Source organism: Myxocyprinus asiaticus, chromosome 33, assembly GCF_019703515.2.
Source record: "Myxocyprinus asiaticus isolate MX2 ecotype Aquarium Trade chromosome 33, UBuf_Myxa_2, whole genome shotgun sequence".
Classification (NCBI taxonomy): Eukaryota; Metazoa; Chordata; class Actinopteri; order Cypriniformes; family Catostomidae; genus Myxocyprinus; species Myxocyprinus asiaticus.
Window position 1 is genome coordinate 22523872 of NC_059376.1, and position 20560 is coordinate 22544431.

The 20560-nt window shown below is 35.4% G+C and overlaps 1 protein-coding gene across 4 annotated transcripts in view; it reads left to right on the forward strand.

Moving 5' to 3' along the window:
- The window catches only part of LOC127424335 (sodium-dependent phosphate transporter 2-like), a 67724-nt gene that overhangs the window by 16366 nt on the left and 30798 nt on the right, over window positions 1–20560 (forward strand). For 3 of the 4 annotated variants that reach the window (XM_051669418.1, XM_051669419.1, XM_051669421.1), the window contains exons 2-6: window positions 13860–14417; window positions 15560–15700; window positions 16315–16400; window positions 18308–18404; window positions 18640–18759. In XM_051669418.1, the coding sequence (XP_051525378.1) occupies window positions 14129–14417; window positions 15560–15700; window positions 16315–16400; window positions 18308–18404; window positions 18640–18759 (733 nt within the window). In that variant the 5' untranslated portion in view covers window positions 13860–14128. Of the gene's footprint in view, window positions 1–7236; window positions 7450–13859; window positions 14418–15559; window positions 15701–16314; window positions 16401–18307; window positions 18405–18639; window positions 18760–20560 lie in introns of those variants that run through there. The other variant, XM_051669420.1, reaches the window with a different exon arrangement.

The following is a 20560-nucleotide window of genomic DNA, read 5'->3' on the forward strand; positions in this document are numbered from 1 at the left end:
TTGAGCTGGAATGAAAACAGACCTTTTCTATGTGGATTGTGCACTGATTTTGCACCGATATGACTATGCAAAGGTACTCAGAAGGCTGCTTTCTTAAACAAATATTTTTATTTGACATTATTATTATTATACATTGTCAACAAATTCTACAAATGAACACTGAGAAAATAAAGAATAAATAAAAATACAATAAATAGCTAAATAAACATCAGTACTGTATGTTCAGTATCAGTCAGTTGCTGACCATTTAAATAAAGAATAAATTTTAAATTATAGTTAAATACAAATCAGTACTGTATGTTTAGTATGTCAATTGCTGACCATTTAAATAAAGAATAAATAAAAATACAATAAATAACTAAATAAAAATCAGTACTCTATGTTTAGTATCAGTCAGTTGCTGACCATTTAAATAAAGAATAAATAAAATACAATAAATAGCTAAATAAACATCAGTAGTACTGTTTAGTATCAGTCAAATGCTGACTATTTTAATACTGCCAGTCAATTAGGGGCAGGTTGTAAAACAAGAAGCACAGCTTCTCTGCATTTACACCTGCCGAGTCAAGAGATAAGCAGCGGCAGCGGTGTTACACCGTATTCTGCTATACAAGTTCAGGGGAAACTTTCAATGTTGGAAAACCAGACTTTTATGACAATATGACATTTTGTAAATGCAACAACTGGAATTGTTCGGTTGAAGGGGGTACCAAACTCCGAATCCTGAACAAAACAGTTTGGTGAATACATGCACATTAGCTTCCACTCAGCTGACAAGGGATGAAAGTAGCTGCATGCTTAGCTAGTTGGCTATAAGCTCGTTGTCACGGAGAGTAAAAGATGGACTTTATTTACTTTCCAGCATTGCGTCTCACCAACTAGGTAACAACGTAGCGTGAAATCAACACTCAACAGACACAATCTACCAACACACCATTGTCTGCTGAGCTGCAAATAGATGCTCTGACAAACTATAGCAGGCTAACATAGCAAACAGATGTGATAAACATGAATGACATGGTTGTCAGGGACAGGGTTAACATTATAATAGTTATATTGAAAAGGGAAAATTATGGGGTCATTGTTTATTAACTTTCCAGTATGTATTTCACAAACTAGTTAGCAACTTACTGTGAAGACACCGCTTAACACCACACCGCTTACCACCGCACCGTCGCCAGAACCACCATCAGCTCAGCTCTGTAAACGATGGAGTTGGAGCACACTCTGCTGGACAAACTACATTATGACACCAATTCTAAAGCATTATTTTCTGCATTATATGTTCTGAAAAAAAGTTTTCATATCTGCGCTTATCGGTAAACATATGCGCCGATACGATATATCAGTGAAAGGCTAATATCGGCCAACCGATAAATCAGCACTAATTTCAAGCATTGTATAGCCTTCATTCCTCAAAACAATGATTGACTGACAAGTTTCTAAAGAAAGCTGTTTCTTTTTTGCCATTTTGACCTAATAAGACATGCCAGTCTATTGCATACTGTGGCAACTCAAAAACAAACACAATGTTAAGGTTCTTTTAATGAACCAAATAGCTTTCAGCTGTGTTTGACATAATGGCAAGTGATTTTCTAGCACCAAAATAGCAATTTAGCATGATTACTCGAGGATAAGGTGTTGGAGTGATGGCTGCTGGAAATGGGGCCTGTCTAGATTTGAACAAAAATGACTTCTTTTCAAATAGTGAAGGTGCTGTTTTTTTTACATCAGTAATGTCCTGACTATACTTTGTGATCAGTTGAATGCCACTTTGGTGAAATAAAGTACCAATTTCCTTCTGAAACAGCAAAATCTGTACATTATTCCAAACTTTTGGCCGCCAGTGTATATCACAATATACTGTAGTACTTAAAATATATAAAATAATAAAAAAAATCAATAAAAATGAGTTAATATATTAGATAGCCATATTGTAAAGCCTTTTGTTGGATAGTAAAATATATAAATATAAACACTTCTTGCAAGAAAATATGGCCGAAGTAATGGAGAGCTTCATTGCTTCATTTTGAGGAGTTGAAACTAATTTCTTGTATTACAAGTGATTATTGTCATGCGACACAGTTTGAATATAAATTATTCTGCTCTTTGTCGGCTTTTGTGAACCCACACCACAGATGTTGCACCTGTTTTAAAGGAATATTCCAGGATCAATACATCTTAATCTCAATAAATGGCATTTGTAGCATAAGGTTGATTAAAGGTATAGTTCACCTAAAAATGAAAATTTTCTCATCATTTACTCACACTCATGCCATCCCAGATATGTATAAATGTTTTGGTTAGCCAAATAAGTTGGTTTATTACTAGCACAAGGCCTCTTCATTGGCATTTCCCAACTATTCACAGGTCTTATTTGGACATTTATCCCACTGCAAGCTAGGTGGTGCAGTGACATTTAACAGCGTAACACCTAAGCTTTACAAAGCATTCAAGCTGGGAAAGGGAAACGTGAATGGGAGCTTCTTAAATAATATTTTCCATAAACCATTTGCCAAAGCACTCATTACTTGTGCTAACACCACACAGACAGCAAAGTGCCCATCTAAAAATTTCCAATTAATCATTCTCTCTACTATTATTCTGACATTTCACATTCTTAAAATAAAGTAGTGATCCTAACTGACCTAAGACAGGGAATGTTTTGTACGATTAAATGTCAGGAATTGTGAAAAACTGAGTTTAAATGTATTTGGCTGAGGTGTATGTAAACTTCTGACTTCAACTGCACATGTGAGATTGGCAAAGAAACATGGAGTAATGTGAAAGTACAGAGTGGGAAGTGTCACAAACAAGTCAAGACATGGAGAATCTTTTTATAACGGGGTGTATGCACAATGTGAAGTTTAAATTTTTGACAGATTCCAAGCAATGGCAGGTGTATGTATAGCAGCTATTTTACAGTGTCTTTGAATGTGACTTCAGATCAGACTTAAGAGTCAAAACTAACCATTTTACATTATTAGTTTTATTGATGTTTATTGCTTTTTTTTTCCTGTTTTGACTGAGTCTTTTTTTATTAACTCAAGTGTAACATAATGTGAAGCTGTTTTACATTGATGCCAGACGTATCATTCATTTGTAATGAATAATCTTATCTTTTGGTTTGTGTCCATCAAGTTCCAAATAAAAAGAGAAAATAATCAAATGCGATACAATTACAAAGTATATTAATTATCCCCCCAAAATAAAAAGGAATTACTAGGGGTGCGTAAAAATATAGATTTTCTGATACATCGCCATCTTCATTTGAATGATCTTGATATTGATCCTTAAATCCCAAGATCGATCTTTTTCTCTATGCGCAACCCTCTACTATACTGAGAGAAAATCACTCACATTTGCAACCTAATTTTGCTCTATGTGACTAGAATATATATATATATATATATATATATATATATATATATGTGGTAACTGGCTGGTAAATGTTTAGGTTTCACTCACCAGTATTTATGTTGTTTAGTAGTGGAGTATTCAGCAGCGAGATCCTTTCATTGCATGTAAAGATTAAAAGTTGTTCCGTGTTATGCATGTCCAAAGATGAGATCCACGTGACGCATTTGTCTTTGAATAATTTGTTTTAGTAACCTTTCTGTTCTCTACAGTCAGTTGTTGATCAAAAACAACAAAAGATAAACATTTAATTATAATCATGCATAGCAGAGATGATGTAAAGCCATTCGAGTTAGTAAAGCCTAACACGCTCTTTTACAGACGCTCTTTACAGAAATGCCGGTTTTGTTAAAGAGACAGTACCAGTTTTAGCGAGTGTTCAACAAATCAATGTAAATACTTGTAAATAGTACATTTTATGCAGTTAAACAAGAAACATGTAACAAAAAATAATATATGAAATATAATATCTGATTTGTTAAGTACATGGATTTGATCATTTTTAAAAAGCAAAATTTGACTGAAATTGAAAACCTGCTAAAATATTTATTACCTAAAAAAATGTATTTCATATGTAAGCAAAAGGGACATTATAACTGAAATATAGGGTACAATGGGGCGAAAGGCACACCAAGGAAATTTTTTTGTTTTTGTGGTCATAAAGTGTATCAAGATTAAAGAAATAAATTTATTTTTATTGAATATTGATGGAGCAACATAATTTGTGTGAAAAGTAATAACAGAATAAAATTCATTTTTTTAACCTCATGAGATCCCCACGTGACCCCTATGTGCATTTTCCATTTCCCTTTTTGATTTATAACTAGTAGCACCTAATAAACATGCAAAATAATTTTAATAAAAATTCTAGAGCAAATAGTTTCCCTATTCCCTAAAAAGGCTCCCTCACTTGGGGTAAAAGGCCCCCAGGGGGCTAGTGATATCGTGTAGATACCGGGGCAATAGTTATAGGGCACAATTTGTCAACTTATGGAAATGCTTTTGAGACATCAAGATGCTTTTTTAAATAACAAATTAAGATACTACTATTTTGTCTCAAAATGAATGTGATAATTTCCAGGATATTCATTAGCTACATAAATTTACAAGATTTAAAAAATGATTAAATATTAGATCAAATGACATCAAAATCAACCTTTAGACGGTACATGCAATGATCTCATGAAACAGTAAAAATTAGCAGTGTTTATAGTGGCAAACAGTTGTTTAGTAGTTTTTGTACAGTTGCGGTAGTTTTTGTTGCTTTTTTTGTGTTTTGGGATCAAAGGAGCCTTTTACCCCTGCGAGCCTTTAGCCCCGTTGTACCCTACCCATATGAATCAATATCAAATCTAATCTAATCAGAGCTTATGAATCAGAATCGAATCTGGAAATCTGTATCAATACTCTAGGCATTACTATCTGATTTAAACCTTTTTTTTTTACAACAAAAATAATACACTGTTACCGTGATATAGTATATAGAGGAAACGTATATAAAGAATAGGAACTGACTGTGATACCGCCGACCCCCTAAGAAAAGTCAAAAAGGCTACTCATTTGTAATCTCATCTTAAAAAGTTCTAAATAGACAGACAGTGGAGACTGTAAAACTTGTAAACACAGTGCCTACAATGTAATTTATTGTGTGGTTTTCAGTCTTTTTCTACACTGCTTCATAAAAGTTAAAAAGCATCCTTTGTACTCCATGTGTTTTTTGTTTGTGGATTTATATTCACAAACCACCCATATATTATCTCCCATGATGCCTGAGACTGCACATACTTGTTTTCAGTATCTTAGTGCCACAAGACGAGTTGATAAATTGCGTTTGGTCTGTGAGTCAGGGCTGTGTAGATGTGAGAGAGATGGTTCCCAGAATTGCTTATGATATTGTCTGACAGGCTGTCATTCCCTTCTGATGGCTCTTGTTGGAGAAAGTGTTCCAATAACTCCAACCGTCACCTTTAGCTAGAGCCTCAGCAGTGGATGAATGATTGCTTCTTGAGGCTTGGCTATTTTAGGCTGGAGAGATGTGTGACTTGAGTGTTGTATGGTCAGCTCGGGAACCACAGATGTCCCTCAAGTGTCAGAGGCGTTGGGCAGTCTGTGATGTGCTGGAGAGGGTTAGTCACTCTTCATGTTTGAACTGTTGTTTTTTTTTTGTTCAGAGAGGTGGACTGTGAAGGAGGGGGCACATGATAGTGATATCATCATGCTGAAAGCACTGATTGTTTCAAACACTGAAAAAAAGAGAGAAAAAAGAAAAGAAAGAAAGGGAGGCACAGCGAATAGAGAAAATGTTTATTACTATAATGAGGTTATGAAGTCAGATGCGATTTTATTGTTTTCTGTAGAAGAGATTATATTCAATGCTATAAATATAATGCATTATCATTATTATTATTTATTTTTCTCTTTTTTTGTTGGGTGATTTCTTTTGTATATATTTTTTTAAATATTTGAAATAATAAGTGATAACAATAATTTGCCATTTATAAGATTATTAGATGATTAGCATGTGGCTGATTAAAAGAAATAGTAATTTAGCTTTGAGTCAAATTCTAATGAGTCTTGTCAATACTGCACATTCTCCATATTATTTCTAGAGATTTTTAGGAAACATTGTGTTGTGTTAAATAAATTTTTTCATTTAATCTAATAAATTGTGTTAATAAATCTTATTTAGAGGTCGACCGATAGTGGATTTTGCAGAGACCGATGACTACGGTGGTGGGAAAGGCCAATAACCGATTAATCAGCTGATTTTTCTGTTTTTTAAAATTGTTTTGTAGAATGTCAAAAAAAAATCTTATTCTTTCCTTACTATGACGGGCACAGACAAAGAGTCCTAAATGAGTAAATTCCCAGATGCGGTTTATTGTTCAACCAAAATCCCCAAAATAACCAGAAAAATTCAGATTTGGTGCATAATGCGGGACTTTTAAGTATAAACAAGCCTGAAACACACCAGGGACTCTTATTTTGAAATGACGAAAAAACTATCGGCATAGATTTTTGCTGATAACAATAGTTCCAAAATGCAACTATCGGCACCGATTAATCGGTAAAACTGATATATCTGTTTACCTCTAATCTTATGTGCGATCATTAAATTGTATATTATATATTTGTATTATAATTGTATTATATTGTTATATAATATCTGCAGTCTGCAGCAGTATTGGTCAACCACTAATAAAAATAATAAAAAAAAAAACTCTTTTCTTTTTTCCCATAGTAATACATGTATACACCATTGATATCCTGTTTTCTCCATGGAAGTTTGCACATCGAATACTATTTGTGTTTTTTGAGTTATTGTATTTGCTTTTTGCAATTGCAGGAGAAATGATTCTCATGTTCTGAGGTGCTTTTATTTTGTCAATGAATTTTCATATTGCTTATGGTTATTTGCTTTTCTTTCACGCTAAATTCCTTTAGAAACACATAATACAGATATAATGGTGCCAGCAGTCAGTGTATACACCATTGAATGTCCTTGGTGTGACTGCATGCCTTTTCCTGACTGTTAGAGTGTAATAACCCACCCTCCTACATTGTTCCTTGCTCTGATTGGCTTGATCACCTCCATCACTCCTTCTTCCCCATGTAGCATTAGCCAATCAGAGCTACCAATCCTGTTCAGAGCATGTATGATTGGCTGGCTCAGCCTGTGATGCTGCTGCCTCTCTTTAAGAAGCAGTCTAGACTGCAGTGACGTGTTTTTCAATGAGAATCGAGTGGCTTGTGTCCTGCAATGCGCCTGACTCTTCACCTAACAATTCTTTATACTTTTAGATTATCTTTTGTACAACGATCTCTTTTTTCCCCCCTTTAAATTCATTGAACATTGAATTCATTGTCTCTGTGTCACAGTCATAAGTCAGCACATCAATGCATTTTCCTATCCTTTCGTTCATGATCCCTTATGTTTGATCTGTCCATCTCTAATTTTTCAAACCATTTTCCAACCCCATTTTCCAAACAAGAAAAAAAAGGGAATAAATCCTACCACTGCATAGCCAGAAGGTGAGTACTCTTCAATATAGTTTAGAGTGCTGCAGTCATTACCGTTGCATTTGCACTCTCTCTCTCTTTTTTTTTTTTGTGGGTCGTATCTTTATTACCTAATGCAACAGGTTCTGTATGTACCTCATATATTGGACAGAGAATGTAAGTGTCAGGGGGAATGCATTGTCAAAACTAGCCTGGGCTGTCTTTTAAAAATACACCTTTTACACCTTATCGTGTTTCTACTTGCTAGCTGAATTAATGCTTGTCCTCTTCCAGTTTTATTTTTACTAATGTGATCATTTTCTCTCATAGCATGTTTTTTCCCCATACAGTATCTCCAGGGGTTTTGTTAAATATCCCACAATTTTGTAAATTGAATTTGATGGTATTTTTTTTTATTTTTTATTTGCTAAAGCTACAGAATGCATCATGAACTGTTAAGCCTAAAGAGTGTTCGAAGGGTGCATGCTCCCTGTGTGGAAAAATGTATGTGCCAATTTAGGACTGTGTATGTTTCTTTTTTTTTTTTGTCTGCATTAGTGATGTCAAAATTACCAGTACTTTGGTACCACGTCGATGCTAAAATAAAAAATCTGTAACAATACCAGTGTTTCTACTGGTACAGAGCACAGACTCAATACGGACATCAAATGCTGTCTGAGTGACAGACGGCTACCTTTAAATGCTCACACGCACATTTTAGCGCATGTTCTGTGACTCCTCTGAAATATACAATTAATCAAATTAAAACTGCGATATGTCCTAGTGTAATTATGTATCGCAGCATTTTGCGCTTCAGTAATCACACTGGGTCATTTAACAATCTGGAAGTGTGAAATCAGTCAAAACACAGAACTAGAAAAGCCTTCACGTCAAAATAAAAGTTTGATTCAATATAAAACTTGACGTGTGGAATTGCGACAGAAATATAATACTTGTGCTTAATAAAATGTATTTTGTTATCATTATTATTATGTTGAATATCTATATCTCACAAGCAAGAGTGCTGTAGTACTGAATAGAAGGTTTCATCAATGTTTTCATTTATAATGTAATGCTCTGTTGTGCAGCACATTATTTGACAAAAATAAGACCTATGTTGTGTTTTAGATTGTTGTGAGGATCTTTACTGAAGCACTTCATTTGATTAAAAAAAATGTAAAGGTATGTTGAAAATTAATTGTTTTATTTTCATTTGATTAAAGTTTGGATTAATTTGATTAGACAATTTTGATGATAAAATTAAATTGAACTTTAAAACATGGAATTCAGAAAAAAAGGAAAATGTGGAATTTGGGGGGAAAATTTGAATTTAGAAAAAATAAAACGGCATTGTATCCTACTTAAATAAATAAATAAATAAAACTGAAATAATGTTTACTTAGTTGAGAAACATTTAGAAGGAAACATGCTATTGTTTTAATTTATTACTTGCATTGAAATTTATGGTAACATTTTAATAGGCTAATGGAGTGTGTTCAATAACATATCTTTTCTGTGGTATTGAGAATCGTGAAATTTTACTGGTTTTGGTACAGTCTACTGAAATTTTGGTACCATGACAACACTAGTCTGCATATTTGTGACTAGTATGTATTGTAACAAACCAAATTGAAAATTATTTTTGCTTGTTGTTGATTTTTTGCTTAATATTTCATCAAAAAAATGAAAATGGTCATCTTTTACTCACCCTTATGTTGTACCAAACCTATATGGATTTTGTTTTGTTTTTTTATGGAACACAAAAGGAGATGTTTGGCAGAATGTTAGTCTTGGGCAGAGGAAAGTTATACTGGTTTGGAACAAAATGAGGGTGAGTAAATAATGACAGAACTTTCATTTTTTGGTGAATTAACCCTATAGGTGAGTCATGAGATGAAAATAATAATTGGATTTTGAATCACACTGATTGCATTTCTTACATTCTATAAAAGTTCAAACATAAAGTATACAAACAAATCTGTAAATAATATTTGATTATTGTTAATATACAAGTACGTAAAAGCTCTTTGAATATTTGGATGTTTTCTCATAATATGAGCTATTTTGTCTGCTTTGTCAGGAGCTGTCGGTAGATGAATCGCCAAAGCTGTTACACAGATTGCAAGAGAGCTAAAGGGCCAAAAACCAATAGAACTCATATTTCCGAGAAGGTTAGAAGCGTCCTATTTCATCCAGATTGTGTCGGCTTATCACCCTGTCCTGATGTCACATGGCTGTATCAGTGTTTTGACTTTGCATCAGTGTTTGGGAAAAATTGGATATATCAGGCTACAGTATGTCATATATATGTATATATGTGTGTGTATATATATATATATATATATATATATATATATATATATATATATATATATATATATATATATATATATAATCAGGCTAATTCATTGTTTTAAAATACATGAGGCATTTATATCTCAAGAGTGCTTTATTTCCAAAAAATACCCGACATCCTTTGCTTGGATTTGTTTTTAGAATATTTATTTTGTCCCTCATTCTGTCTGAGCCTAATTTTGAATGCATACTAAAAACCTCAAAAGCACCTTAAGGAAGCTGTTATTTTTGTGTATCAGTGCATTTCTCAATATTTGAGCATGCAGTCTGTGTTGCTGCACATGGATGAGCTGTTCTGAGGCTCCTGACATTCTCGTATATCTTGTGTTCTTTTTATTTAACTTTTGTGTTGACGATACCCAATGTTGACTAATACCTAATAAACAGACCATTCTTTGTCAAAAAGTCAACAGTCATGTGATGTTGCTATGTGAGGTGTTACTGTTCACGAGACTCTTGAACACAATCGGTAAATACCTTGAGAATGTATTAGTCTGGCTTTCCAACTGTTTACATATAATTCCCACTATACAAAATATTTAGTGATGTGGAAGAATGTGCAGTTTTTCCCTCTTCGAATTGACTTCAGTATCAGGCTTGAGCAGTGATCTTTTTATATAGTGCATTATATTTCAGTTATGTCCTGTGGTGAGGATGATCTGGTCATCTTACAAGTGATGCCTTTAACCAGAAACATCATGCCAAGTCTATATAAACCTAATCAAAAAATAATAATAATAAAAAATTGGTATCATTCATAGTTAAGTTGCACTGTTAGTGTAGGTAAAAAGTTTTGTTTAAAATGCTGTGGCAGAAATCACACATTCAGTTGGTTTAATTTGGTTAGTGTAATCGAATCACACCTTCTGCAGATAATCAGTCATTATAGGTTTTTATTGGCAAGGTAAGATAGCTTATTGAACTACTTAAAAAGTTATCTTTTTACAGCCTGCTCTCATGTAAATATGAACTGTGGCAAAATTTTTGCAAAATGATATTACATGGCTTATTACACGTATGCAGTTCAGAGGAAAAATGTCCACTGTGGCACTAAAAGCAAGTCAAATGTTCTACCAAACAGATGTGGTTTCTAAGGTGAATGCTGTATCGAGTTTTAAATCAACAAAGCTTACCTCCCTACCCTAAACCTAAAATCTAAACCTAACCTTATCGATAGTGTCATAAACAAATATGCATGAAAAATGCAGTTGCTGAAGTAACCATATCATTTTGTGGTGCTGCTATGACACTTTCGGCTGACGTGTTGACGCGTGCTTTTCTGGACTCTGTTCCTTTACATTGCAAGTGTAATGCTCTATCAGTTGAGCTAGCACTAGCACAATTTGATTGCATTCGTTATTGGTTATATACAGAGGTGGATAGTAACATGCTACATTTACTCTGTTACATTTACTTCAGTAACTTTTTTGAATTTTTTTTACTTTTAGAGTAGATTTAAAAGTGGGTACTTTTTAATCTCACTCAAGTAAATTTCTAATGAAAAAATTAAACTTTTACTTCGCTACAATGGGCGGCGTTCCTGTCTTTACATTACTAGGTTTAATTTTAGTTAATGTGTAATTTATTAAGAGATTTTTGAATGGGACTTTTACGACAGCGGAAGTTCACAGCTGCGCGCACTGTCACAGACTATCACTCAAGCCGAGTCCATCACTGCTGCAGCATCAAACTCTTCTAAGTGAAACACTTTCTTCGCTCTGCATATTGACAATGCAATGCCTTCATTTAACACCAAGACAAGCAGATATTTCAAGATTAAAATTGCAGCTCCAACTTCTAACGCAGACTTTTCTGTGTAATTTGATGGTCATTTTCAGGGTGATTTTGTAACTGGACTCTATATAAATTTTTAAGTGCACATTTTTAAATCAGTGCAGCAATATATCAGTGTGCTTTGTCCTGCATGTCATTAGCCGTATTTATGCATTTACCCTACTTCAGGCTGATTAACTGTATAAATCCATGTAAACATCCAAGTTAAGTGTAAATGCCTTTTGCTCTGCAGTTCACGTGATTGACAACTGGACTGCGAACAGACAGCATTTCTGCGCGTTCACAGCAAGGGGCGCGAGGCATGTGCGTGAGAGATGTGCGGGCGTCAGGCGATCGTATTGCGAATAATATATGTTAATATAAAGAGTAAACACATTTTATCTAATGTACTTTATTGTATTTATTTGTTATACTTTAGTATCTTTAAACTCCAATACAAGTTGGGTAACGTTTCTGGGTGCATAGCGCCCTCAACCGACCAAATTATCATAACCTACATGTTATAACAGAATATTTAAATCATCCACAGAATTATCATTTCCACTGTGTGCAGTTTCCTGAGTTAAAATAATGTCACATCAGTGAATTATTTAGTAAATAAAGAATTCTTCAGCCTAATTACAAAATTCTGTATAAATATAAATAAATAGTATATTTTAAAATGTATCTGTATGTTTTGCCTCTCTATATGTTATGTAATTTTAATCAAGTAATGATTTGTCAAAAAGTAATTTTAATACATTCAGCATGAAATAAAACATTGCAGGAGTGAAGGAAGCAGTAAACTCCCAGCTTGTACGTCTTCCCCATGGTGGATTATGGGCAATTAACCATCGTCTAGTGTATATCAAATGTACACTAGAAATTAGAGTGCATTGTGGGTAAGAATGAGTGAATAAAAGTAGGGAACGATTGGCTCCCTTCAAATTCAAACACTCCTACAAAATGACGGACACCCAAAAAAGTGCACTATATAGAGGATAGGGGGTGGTTTCAGACACAGTGAGTGTTCTGTGACCAGGGTTGGTGCCCTACGCAGGCTGCATACTCTGCGTTTAGGGAGTGGCGGTACTGCTGTACAGAACTAATGATCTAAATTCTTTCGACACTGAAAACTGTAACTACACTGAAATAAGAATCCACAAAGGACTTTAAAAGTTATGAAATAGCGAAAGTAGGCATTAATAAAGCATGATCTTGCTTTGGTTTATATTTCAGCATTATATATAATGTCCCTGTAGGACATTTCCACATTTTCACCGTAATAATTACTAGAAATGTTTCCAAGCCTCTCTTCTTATTGACAAATTCATCCAGATCTGACAAGACCTCTTTAAGGAATAGTTCACCCAGAAATGAAAATTCTCTCATCATTTACTCATCCTCATGCCACCACATATGTGTATGACTTTTTCATCTGCCAAACACAAATTAAGATTTTTAGAAGAATATCTCTGCTCTGTAGGTCCATGCAATGCAAGTGGATGGTGATCAGCACTTTAAAGCTCCAAAAAGCACAGACAATTGAGTAGAAGTAATCCATTGGACTCCAATAGTTAAATGAATGTCTTCTAAAGCAATACGATCACTTTGGGTGAGAAACAGATCAATATTTAAATCCTTTTCACTATAATTGTTTACTAATCCCCTCATGGACATGCATTGGAGAGCGACCGCAAGTAATCAAAGTGAAAAGGATGATTGTCTGTGCTTTTTGGAGCTTTAATGTGCTGATCACCTTCCACTTGCATTTTATGGACCTACAGAGCTGAGATATTCTTCTAAAAATCTTCGTCTGTGTTCTGCTGAAGAAAGTATACACATGAGGGTGAGTAAATGAGAGAATTTTCATTTTGGGGTGTGCTAACCCTTTAATTTAGTTTATTTAGCTTAAATGTTTTTTTTGTTTGTTTTGTTTTTTTGTTTTTTTTAAATGACACTGCACAATTTGTCTTCCACAGTGTGAGTTTTTCTTTGTTTTTGGCTATGTTTAACTTTATCGGTAAACCCAATATTAAATAACCAATAGTCATTTAAATGGAAAAATGTAAATATTTGTTAAAAATACCTGTAAAAAATATTGGTTAAAATATCCCAACTCTTTAATGTCTAATTTCAAACTTTTTTTTTTTCTTCAATTATTTTCTTGTCTTATCTCTTATTTTCCTTGATCTCTCCACCACCTGCCTATCCAACTCTCCATTTCCCATGGTCTTTATCGGCTACATTATGGAATCTATAAGAGAATGTGCGAATACTGTGTAATTATTTCCTTGTCTCTCTTGTTTTGACAGCTGAAGGCTACTTGGTGGACAGGACACTAAGAGGGCCAAACAATGGAATGCTCTCTCCTGCCTACACTGCTCAGCACTCCACAGACTGAGGTTAAACGTCTTAGTTAGCAGTGTGCCTCTCCCCCAAGAACTCTTTTAGCCTGGGGAAGTTGGGAGAAAAAAAAAAACGTGCAAAGGAGAATTTCTTTCATAGTACAGAACCTTACTTCAATTATTTGTAGTTGTTTGTTTGGGATTCGTTTGGAAGCTTTGCACGAAGAAACGGCAAGATGGATTTGGAACCGTACCTATGGATGGTCGTGATCGGCTTCATTATAGCTTTCATCCTGGCATTTTCGGTGGGGGCCAATGATGTGGCAAACTCGTTTGGCACAGCAGTCGGGTCAGGAGTGGTGACACTGCGCCAGGCCTGTATCTTAGCGTCCATATTTGAGACCCTGGGCTCCATGCTTCTTGGTGCAAAGGTCGGGGAAACCATACGGAAGGGAATTATAGATGTCAGTTTGTACAATGACACTGTGCCGGTGCTGATGGCAGGAGAGGTCAGCGCCATGGTCGGTAAGTAATGGATCATTTAAAGTTGAAACCTCAACCTATCATTGTGAAGATTAATGATGGAGAAGCTTAGCGAGGCATTTGTTTATTCACTGTAGGCGGCCAGATTCTGGGAGTCTTGATCACATGTTGGTTGTGGAGAGAGCTGTAAGATAATCTTAGTTGATGCCTGATTTTTTTATTTATTTATACTTTAGTTACTTTTAGGATGAAGATTCCAAGTTATTACATTGAATGGATGATTGAAAGAAAGACAAGTTATATGATCAGACTAAACCTAACCAGCTGTGGCCCAAAAAAAGTATTTGCACAAAAACAAGCACACTCTTAAAACTAATGATTTCACAAGAAAAATGTTTGTTAGGTTAAAGAGATATACTGCTTAAAATAAAGATGAAGTATTTGGACACTTTCTGGTTGTCAAACTTAGTGGAACTTGTCCATCGTTAACATGCTGAACTGCACCTGTGGTTACTCTGCTGGGACACCTGTGTGAACTTGAGGATTCATGCATCCATTAAAAATTACCTTGGGATCAGTTAAAAAGTCTGTTAAAACGTGATCACCAATATGGCTCAAAAAAGTGACTTTAGTTCTGTGAAGTCTAAAATAATTTGTTTGTAGATGCTACTTGATTTGATAATTTTTGGTATTTAATGCATTGAAATGCATATGTACATATGGCTTAAAGGGATTACCCAAAAATGAAAATGATGTAATCATTTACTCAACCTCATGTTGTTCCAAACTTCAGTCATCATTCACTTTCATTCTATGACAAATAGATGCAATTAAAAGTGAAAGGTGACTGAGATTAACATACTGTCTTTACACCTTTTGTGTTTCACAAAAGAAAACAAAGTCATACAGGTTTGGAACAATATGAGGTTGAATTAATGTAGACTGAATATGCATTTTTCTATAAACTATCCCTTAAAGAGTCTAAATACTATTTTGGGGCCACTATGTCTTTGGGAGTTTATTTTTAAATGTTAATTTGAAGAGAATGGCTACATTGGAATGCTTTTTGAATATTATCCAGTCCAAAGAATATAATGAAGACAGAAGAGAACATATGGTTGAAAGCTATTTTTTTTTTTTTTTTTTTTTGCTCCTCTTCCCACTCATATTGCCTTCTCTTTCAGGGTCTGCGGTTTGGCAGCTCATTGCCTCTTTTCTGAGGTTGCCCATTTCTGGAACTCATTGCATTGTGGGATCTACGATTGGCTTTTCCATGGTTGCTATTGGCACTAAGGGAGTGCAGTGGATGCAGTTGGTCAAAATTGGTAAAAGTTCCATTATGCAATGCATTAAAAATTATAATGTGGTATTTATTTGCATTTAAAAGGTATTTAAAAGCCTAGTTTTGTTTTGATGCAGTTGAGTGCCCGATATAACCCTTGCATTGTTTGTTTCTGTGGATGGTTTCATTTTTCTTTTTATTGTTTAATGTCAAGTTTTATTCTTAAAGAGAAAGGTCACTCTAAATGACAATTCTGTTATTATTCAGTCACCCTCATGTTGTTACAAATCCATTTGACTTTCTTCAATGGAGCATAAAAGGAGATGTTTGGCAGAATGTTGATCTCAGTCACCATTCACTTTTAGTACATCTTTTTTCCATACAATAACAGTGAGGCTAACATTCTGCTTAACATTAAGTGATTTTAGAACAACATGAGGATGAGTTAATGACAACAGAATTTTTTTCAACTATCTCTTTAATGCAATGTGTTTATATATAATTTCTCTGGAGTGGCATTATCTCATTTTTGTTGTAAATTTCCTTGTAACTGAGACGTGTAATTTATTTAATGTTTTCTGATGGCTTCCAGCTGCATAATGTGTCATCTATATTTGGCACACTATTGATTTTGTAATTGCTATTTATTTGATGTAGTTGCCTCATGGTTCATCTCCCCTCTGCTGTCTGGTCTCATGTCTGGCCTGCTCTTCTTCTTCATTAGATATTTCATTCTTAACAAGGTGAGTTCAAAGTCATCAATGGCTATTACACCTGTTTGACATCAAGATGGGGGAATAAATTGCCAAAGTGCTCAGACGGGCCTTAAGCATTTTGCTCGTGTGGTTTATACACTTAAATATTTGTACCGGATATAGACCAGTCAAACACCAGTGCATATAAAACTTCAGATTTTTTTATTATCTTTAACAACACGTTCAGCTTTTCCCAAATAACTGTGCCTGTGGCTGTTTAGTTTACTGTGACAAAAGCTCTACAACAGCATCTGTGATGGCACAGTGAATGAGTCACAATCGACAGCAGTTCACATCTTTCAAATGTCTGCTTGGTGTGACTCTAGTTCTGTAAACACTTAAATGCTTAAGCCTTTTCGAGTTAGGAGCCTGGAAATGAATTCTTGCCTGTGGCCACAGAAGCACTGTGTTTAACATTTAAATGTGCATCGCTCAAAAATGGTTACAAACCACTGAGCTGTTCTTGTAACTGCAAAATTTTGTGACCCTAAAATGAACTTTCAAGCAATAGTTGACCCCAAAATTAAAATTCTGGCAATATTTACTCATGTCGTTCCACAACTGTATGACTTTCTTTTGTTCATTGAAAACAAAAACAAAATTATTTTAAAGAATGTACTGGTATACAATTAATTTCCAGTCCACAGCTTTCAAGCTTCAAAAAGGATGCAAAAGCATCATAAAAGTTGTTATTTACTATAAATCTGCCCTCGCTCTCTCCTTAGCACATTCTTGAGAGTTCATGAGAGAAGTAGCAATGTCTGATTCGTGAACGGCCTGTTTCTCACCCAAAACTATGGAGCGCAACAGTGCCCCACCCACTTATTCAGCGTCTGGGTTCTGGTATTTTGGTATTTTCCCATTCTTTTTTTTTTCCATAGGCTTTTCATAAAATAAAAGAGCTCTAAGCCATGAACCGAACCAAACCAACCAGCTCGGAGGTTAATCACAACATCACAGACTTTGTTTTGAGGCAAAAATTACTTGAAAATCAGACAAAAAGACAGAGGTACAAGGCTGCGTACTTACCGTCTTTCATGAGGGAACAAACTACAATCCCATGAAGGATTGCGAATGATTGGGAAAAAAAACAAAACAATGGGAATATATCAAACTATTGATTTTAGGTTGTTGATCATAAGTATAGAAACAATATATTTTATGTTTATTGCCAAAAATTCTGATATGTACAATTAGATAAGTAGTTCGATTACATCACACACAGTGCATCAAGGGAGTGGGTGGTCGCTCCGAGGCAGATTCTCTGATTGGTGAACTGTTCTCTACTGTACCATGGGTAATGTAGTTGTTTACCAGGAATTCCGCTATCAAACACGCTATTTATACAATGAGGTTGAAATAATGCAGACGGATGGCTTCAACGGAAACATTTACCATTGATGAATAACCTCGGAGCTCAAGGTAGGGCTGTCTTGAAATGTTTACAAGTTATCTTTGAAAATCAGTTAGTCTATGGAAACTTGTGCATTTTGAAATATAGCGTCATATGGACGAAGTAGATGACCTATTTTGTCCATATGACGCTATATTTCAAATCTTCTGAAGTCTTGCAATAGAGCGCAACAGTCTGGTTCCGGAAGTAAAAATTCCATTACATTTTTCCATAGACTAATTGATTTTGGATGGATGACTTTTATGGATCATTTTTATGATGCTTTTGTGTTCTTTTAGAATCTTGAAAACTCCAGTCCTCATTTATTGTAATTGCACACTGGTTTAGATTGGCATGAGGGTGAGTAAATGATAACAGAATTCTTATTTTTGGGTGAACTATTTCTTTAATGGACAAAGAAGAGAAGTAAATGTAAAATTGGAAATGTTAAATCTTTATGGTTTGTTTAGAGCTGAAGCTCTCTCTGTGTTGTCTTTTACAGGATGACCCTGTTCCTAATGGTCTCTGCGCTTTGCCCCTCTTCTATGCCTCAACCATTGGAATCAACACCTTCTCCATCATGTACACTGGAGCTCCCTGTAAGCCATTTCACTCTTAAAGTGATAGCATCTAACAAGAGTTTGTTTGTTGTAATTGAATAAGTGCCATTGAATCTCACCACAAGTATGCCACATCTAGAACATTGTTTTTGATAAAGATTTTCATGTAAAGTAAAACAAAAATTTGTATGAAAAATTGATTGTTTGTAAATGTCACAACAGAGTGTATTAATGGCTATGACCATCTCACACGCTCTTTCTTTACCCTGTGTAGTACTGGGCTTGGAGATGCTCCCTGTTTGGGCCATTGCCCTCATTACCTTGGCTGGTGCACTGGTATGTGCCGGTCTGGTCTGGATTTTTGTTTGCCCCTGGATGAGAAGGAAAATAGCAAGTACGTACTGTCCTCTTCCCTCCCGCAGTCTCATAGCTTAAGGTGTTGTTGATGTCTGTGTTAGATATTTTCACTATTGTCCTAAATTTGACTTTCTTTTCCTTGGGTTAAACATTTCGGGTAGCTTTTCAAAAGCTTCTCACGATAAGTTGCTGGAAATTTGGTTCATTCCTCCAGATAGAACTGGTGTAACTGTGCCAGGTTTGTAGGCCTCCTTGCTCGCACACGCTTCTATCGGACTGAGGTCAGGGCTTTGTGATGGCCACCCCAATACCTTGACTTTGTTGTCCTTAAGCCATTTTGCCATAACTTTGGAGGTATGCTTTGGGTCATTGTCCATTTAGAAGACCCATTTGTGACCGAGCTTTAACTTCCTGGCTGATTTCTTGAGATGTTGCCTCAATATATCCACATAACTTTCCTTCCTCATGATGCCATCTATTTTGTGAAGTGCAGCAGTCCCTCCTGCAGCAAAGCACCCCCACAACATGATGCTGCCACCCCCATGCTTCACGGTTGGGATGGTGTTCTTCAGCTTGCGAGCCTCACCATTTTTCCTCCAAACATAACGATGGTCATTATGGCCAAACAGTTCAATTTTTGTTTCATCAGACCAGAGGACATTTCAAAACTATAGTTTGCTAATATGAAATCTGTGGAGTGGTTAAAAAATGAGTTTTACTGGGTGTGCTGAGTGACTCCAGCCAGGTCTCCTAAGCAACCAAATTGGCCCGGTTGCTAGGGAGGGTAGAGTCACATGGGGTAAACTCCTCGTGGTCGCTATAATGTGGTTCGTTCTTGGTGGGGCACGTGGTGAGTTGAGCGTGGATGCCGCAGTAGATGGCGTGAAGCCTCCACAAGCACTATGTCTCCGTGGCAGCATGCTCAACAAGCCATGTGATAAGATCCGCGGGTTGACGATCTCAGGCAACTGGGATTCATCCTCTGCCACCCGGACTGAGGCGAATCACTACGCGAACACGAGGACTTAAAAGCACATTGGGAATTGGGCGTTCCAAATTGGGAGAAAAAGGGGAAAAATCCCCCCCCCCCATACACACAAAAAAACTTCAACCTAAGTGTATGTAAACTTCTGACTTCAAATGTGTGGGTTTATAAACACTACTGGTCAAAAGTTTTGAAACACTTGACTGAAATGTTTCTCAAGATCTTAAAAATCTTTTGATCTGAAGACGTATGCTTAAATGTTTGAAATTAGTTTTGACTTGGACCAAATAATAAAGAAAAGCAGCCAATAAGTGCCCAACATAGATGGGAACTCCTTCAATACTGTTTAAAAAGCATCCCAGGGTGATACCTCAAGAAGTTGGTTGAGAAAATGTCAAGAGTACATTTCTGCAAATTCTAGGCAAAGGGTGACTACTTTGAAGATGCTAAAATATAACACAGTTTTGATTTATTTTGGATTTTTAGTCACAACATAATTCCCATAGTTCCATATATGGTTTTCCATAGTTTTGATGACTTGACTATAATTCTAAAATGTGAAAAAAAAAAAAATATATAATAAAGAATAAGTGTGTTTCAAAACTTTTGACTGGTAGTGCATGTATGTGTGTATATATATATACACATACACTGGCAGCCAAAAGTTTGGAATAATGTACAGATTTTGCTGTTTCGGAAGGAAATTGGTACTTTAATTCACCAAAGGGGCATTCAACTGATCACAAAGTATAGTCAGGACAATACTGATGTAAAAAAACAGCACCATCACTATTTGAAAAAAGTCATTTTTGATCAAATCTAGACAGGCCCCATTTCCAGCAGCCATCACTCC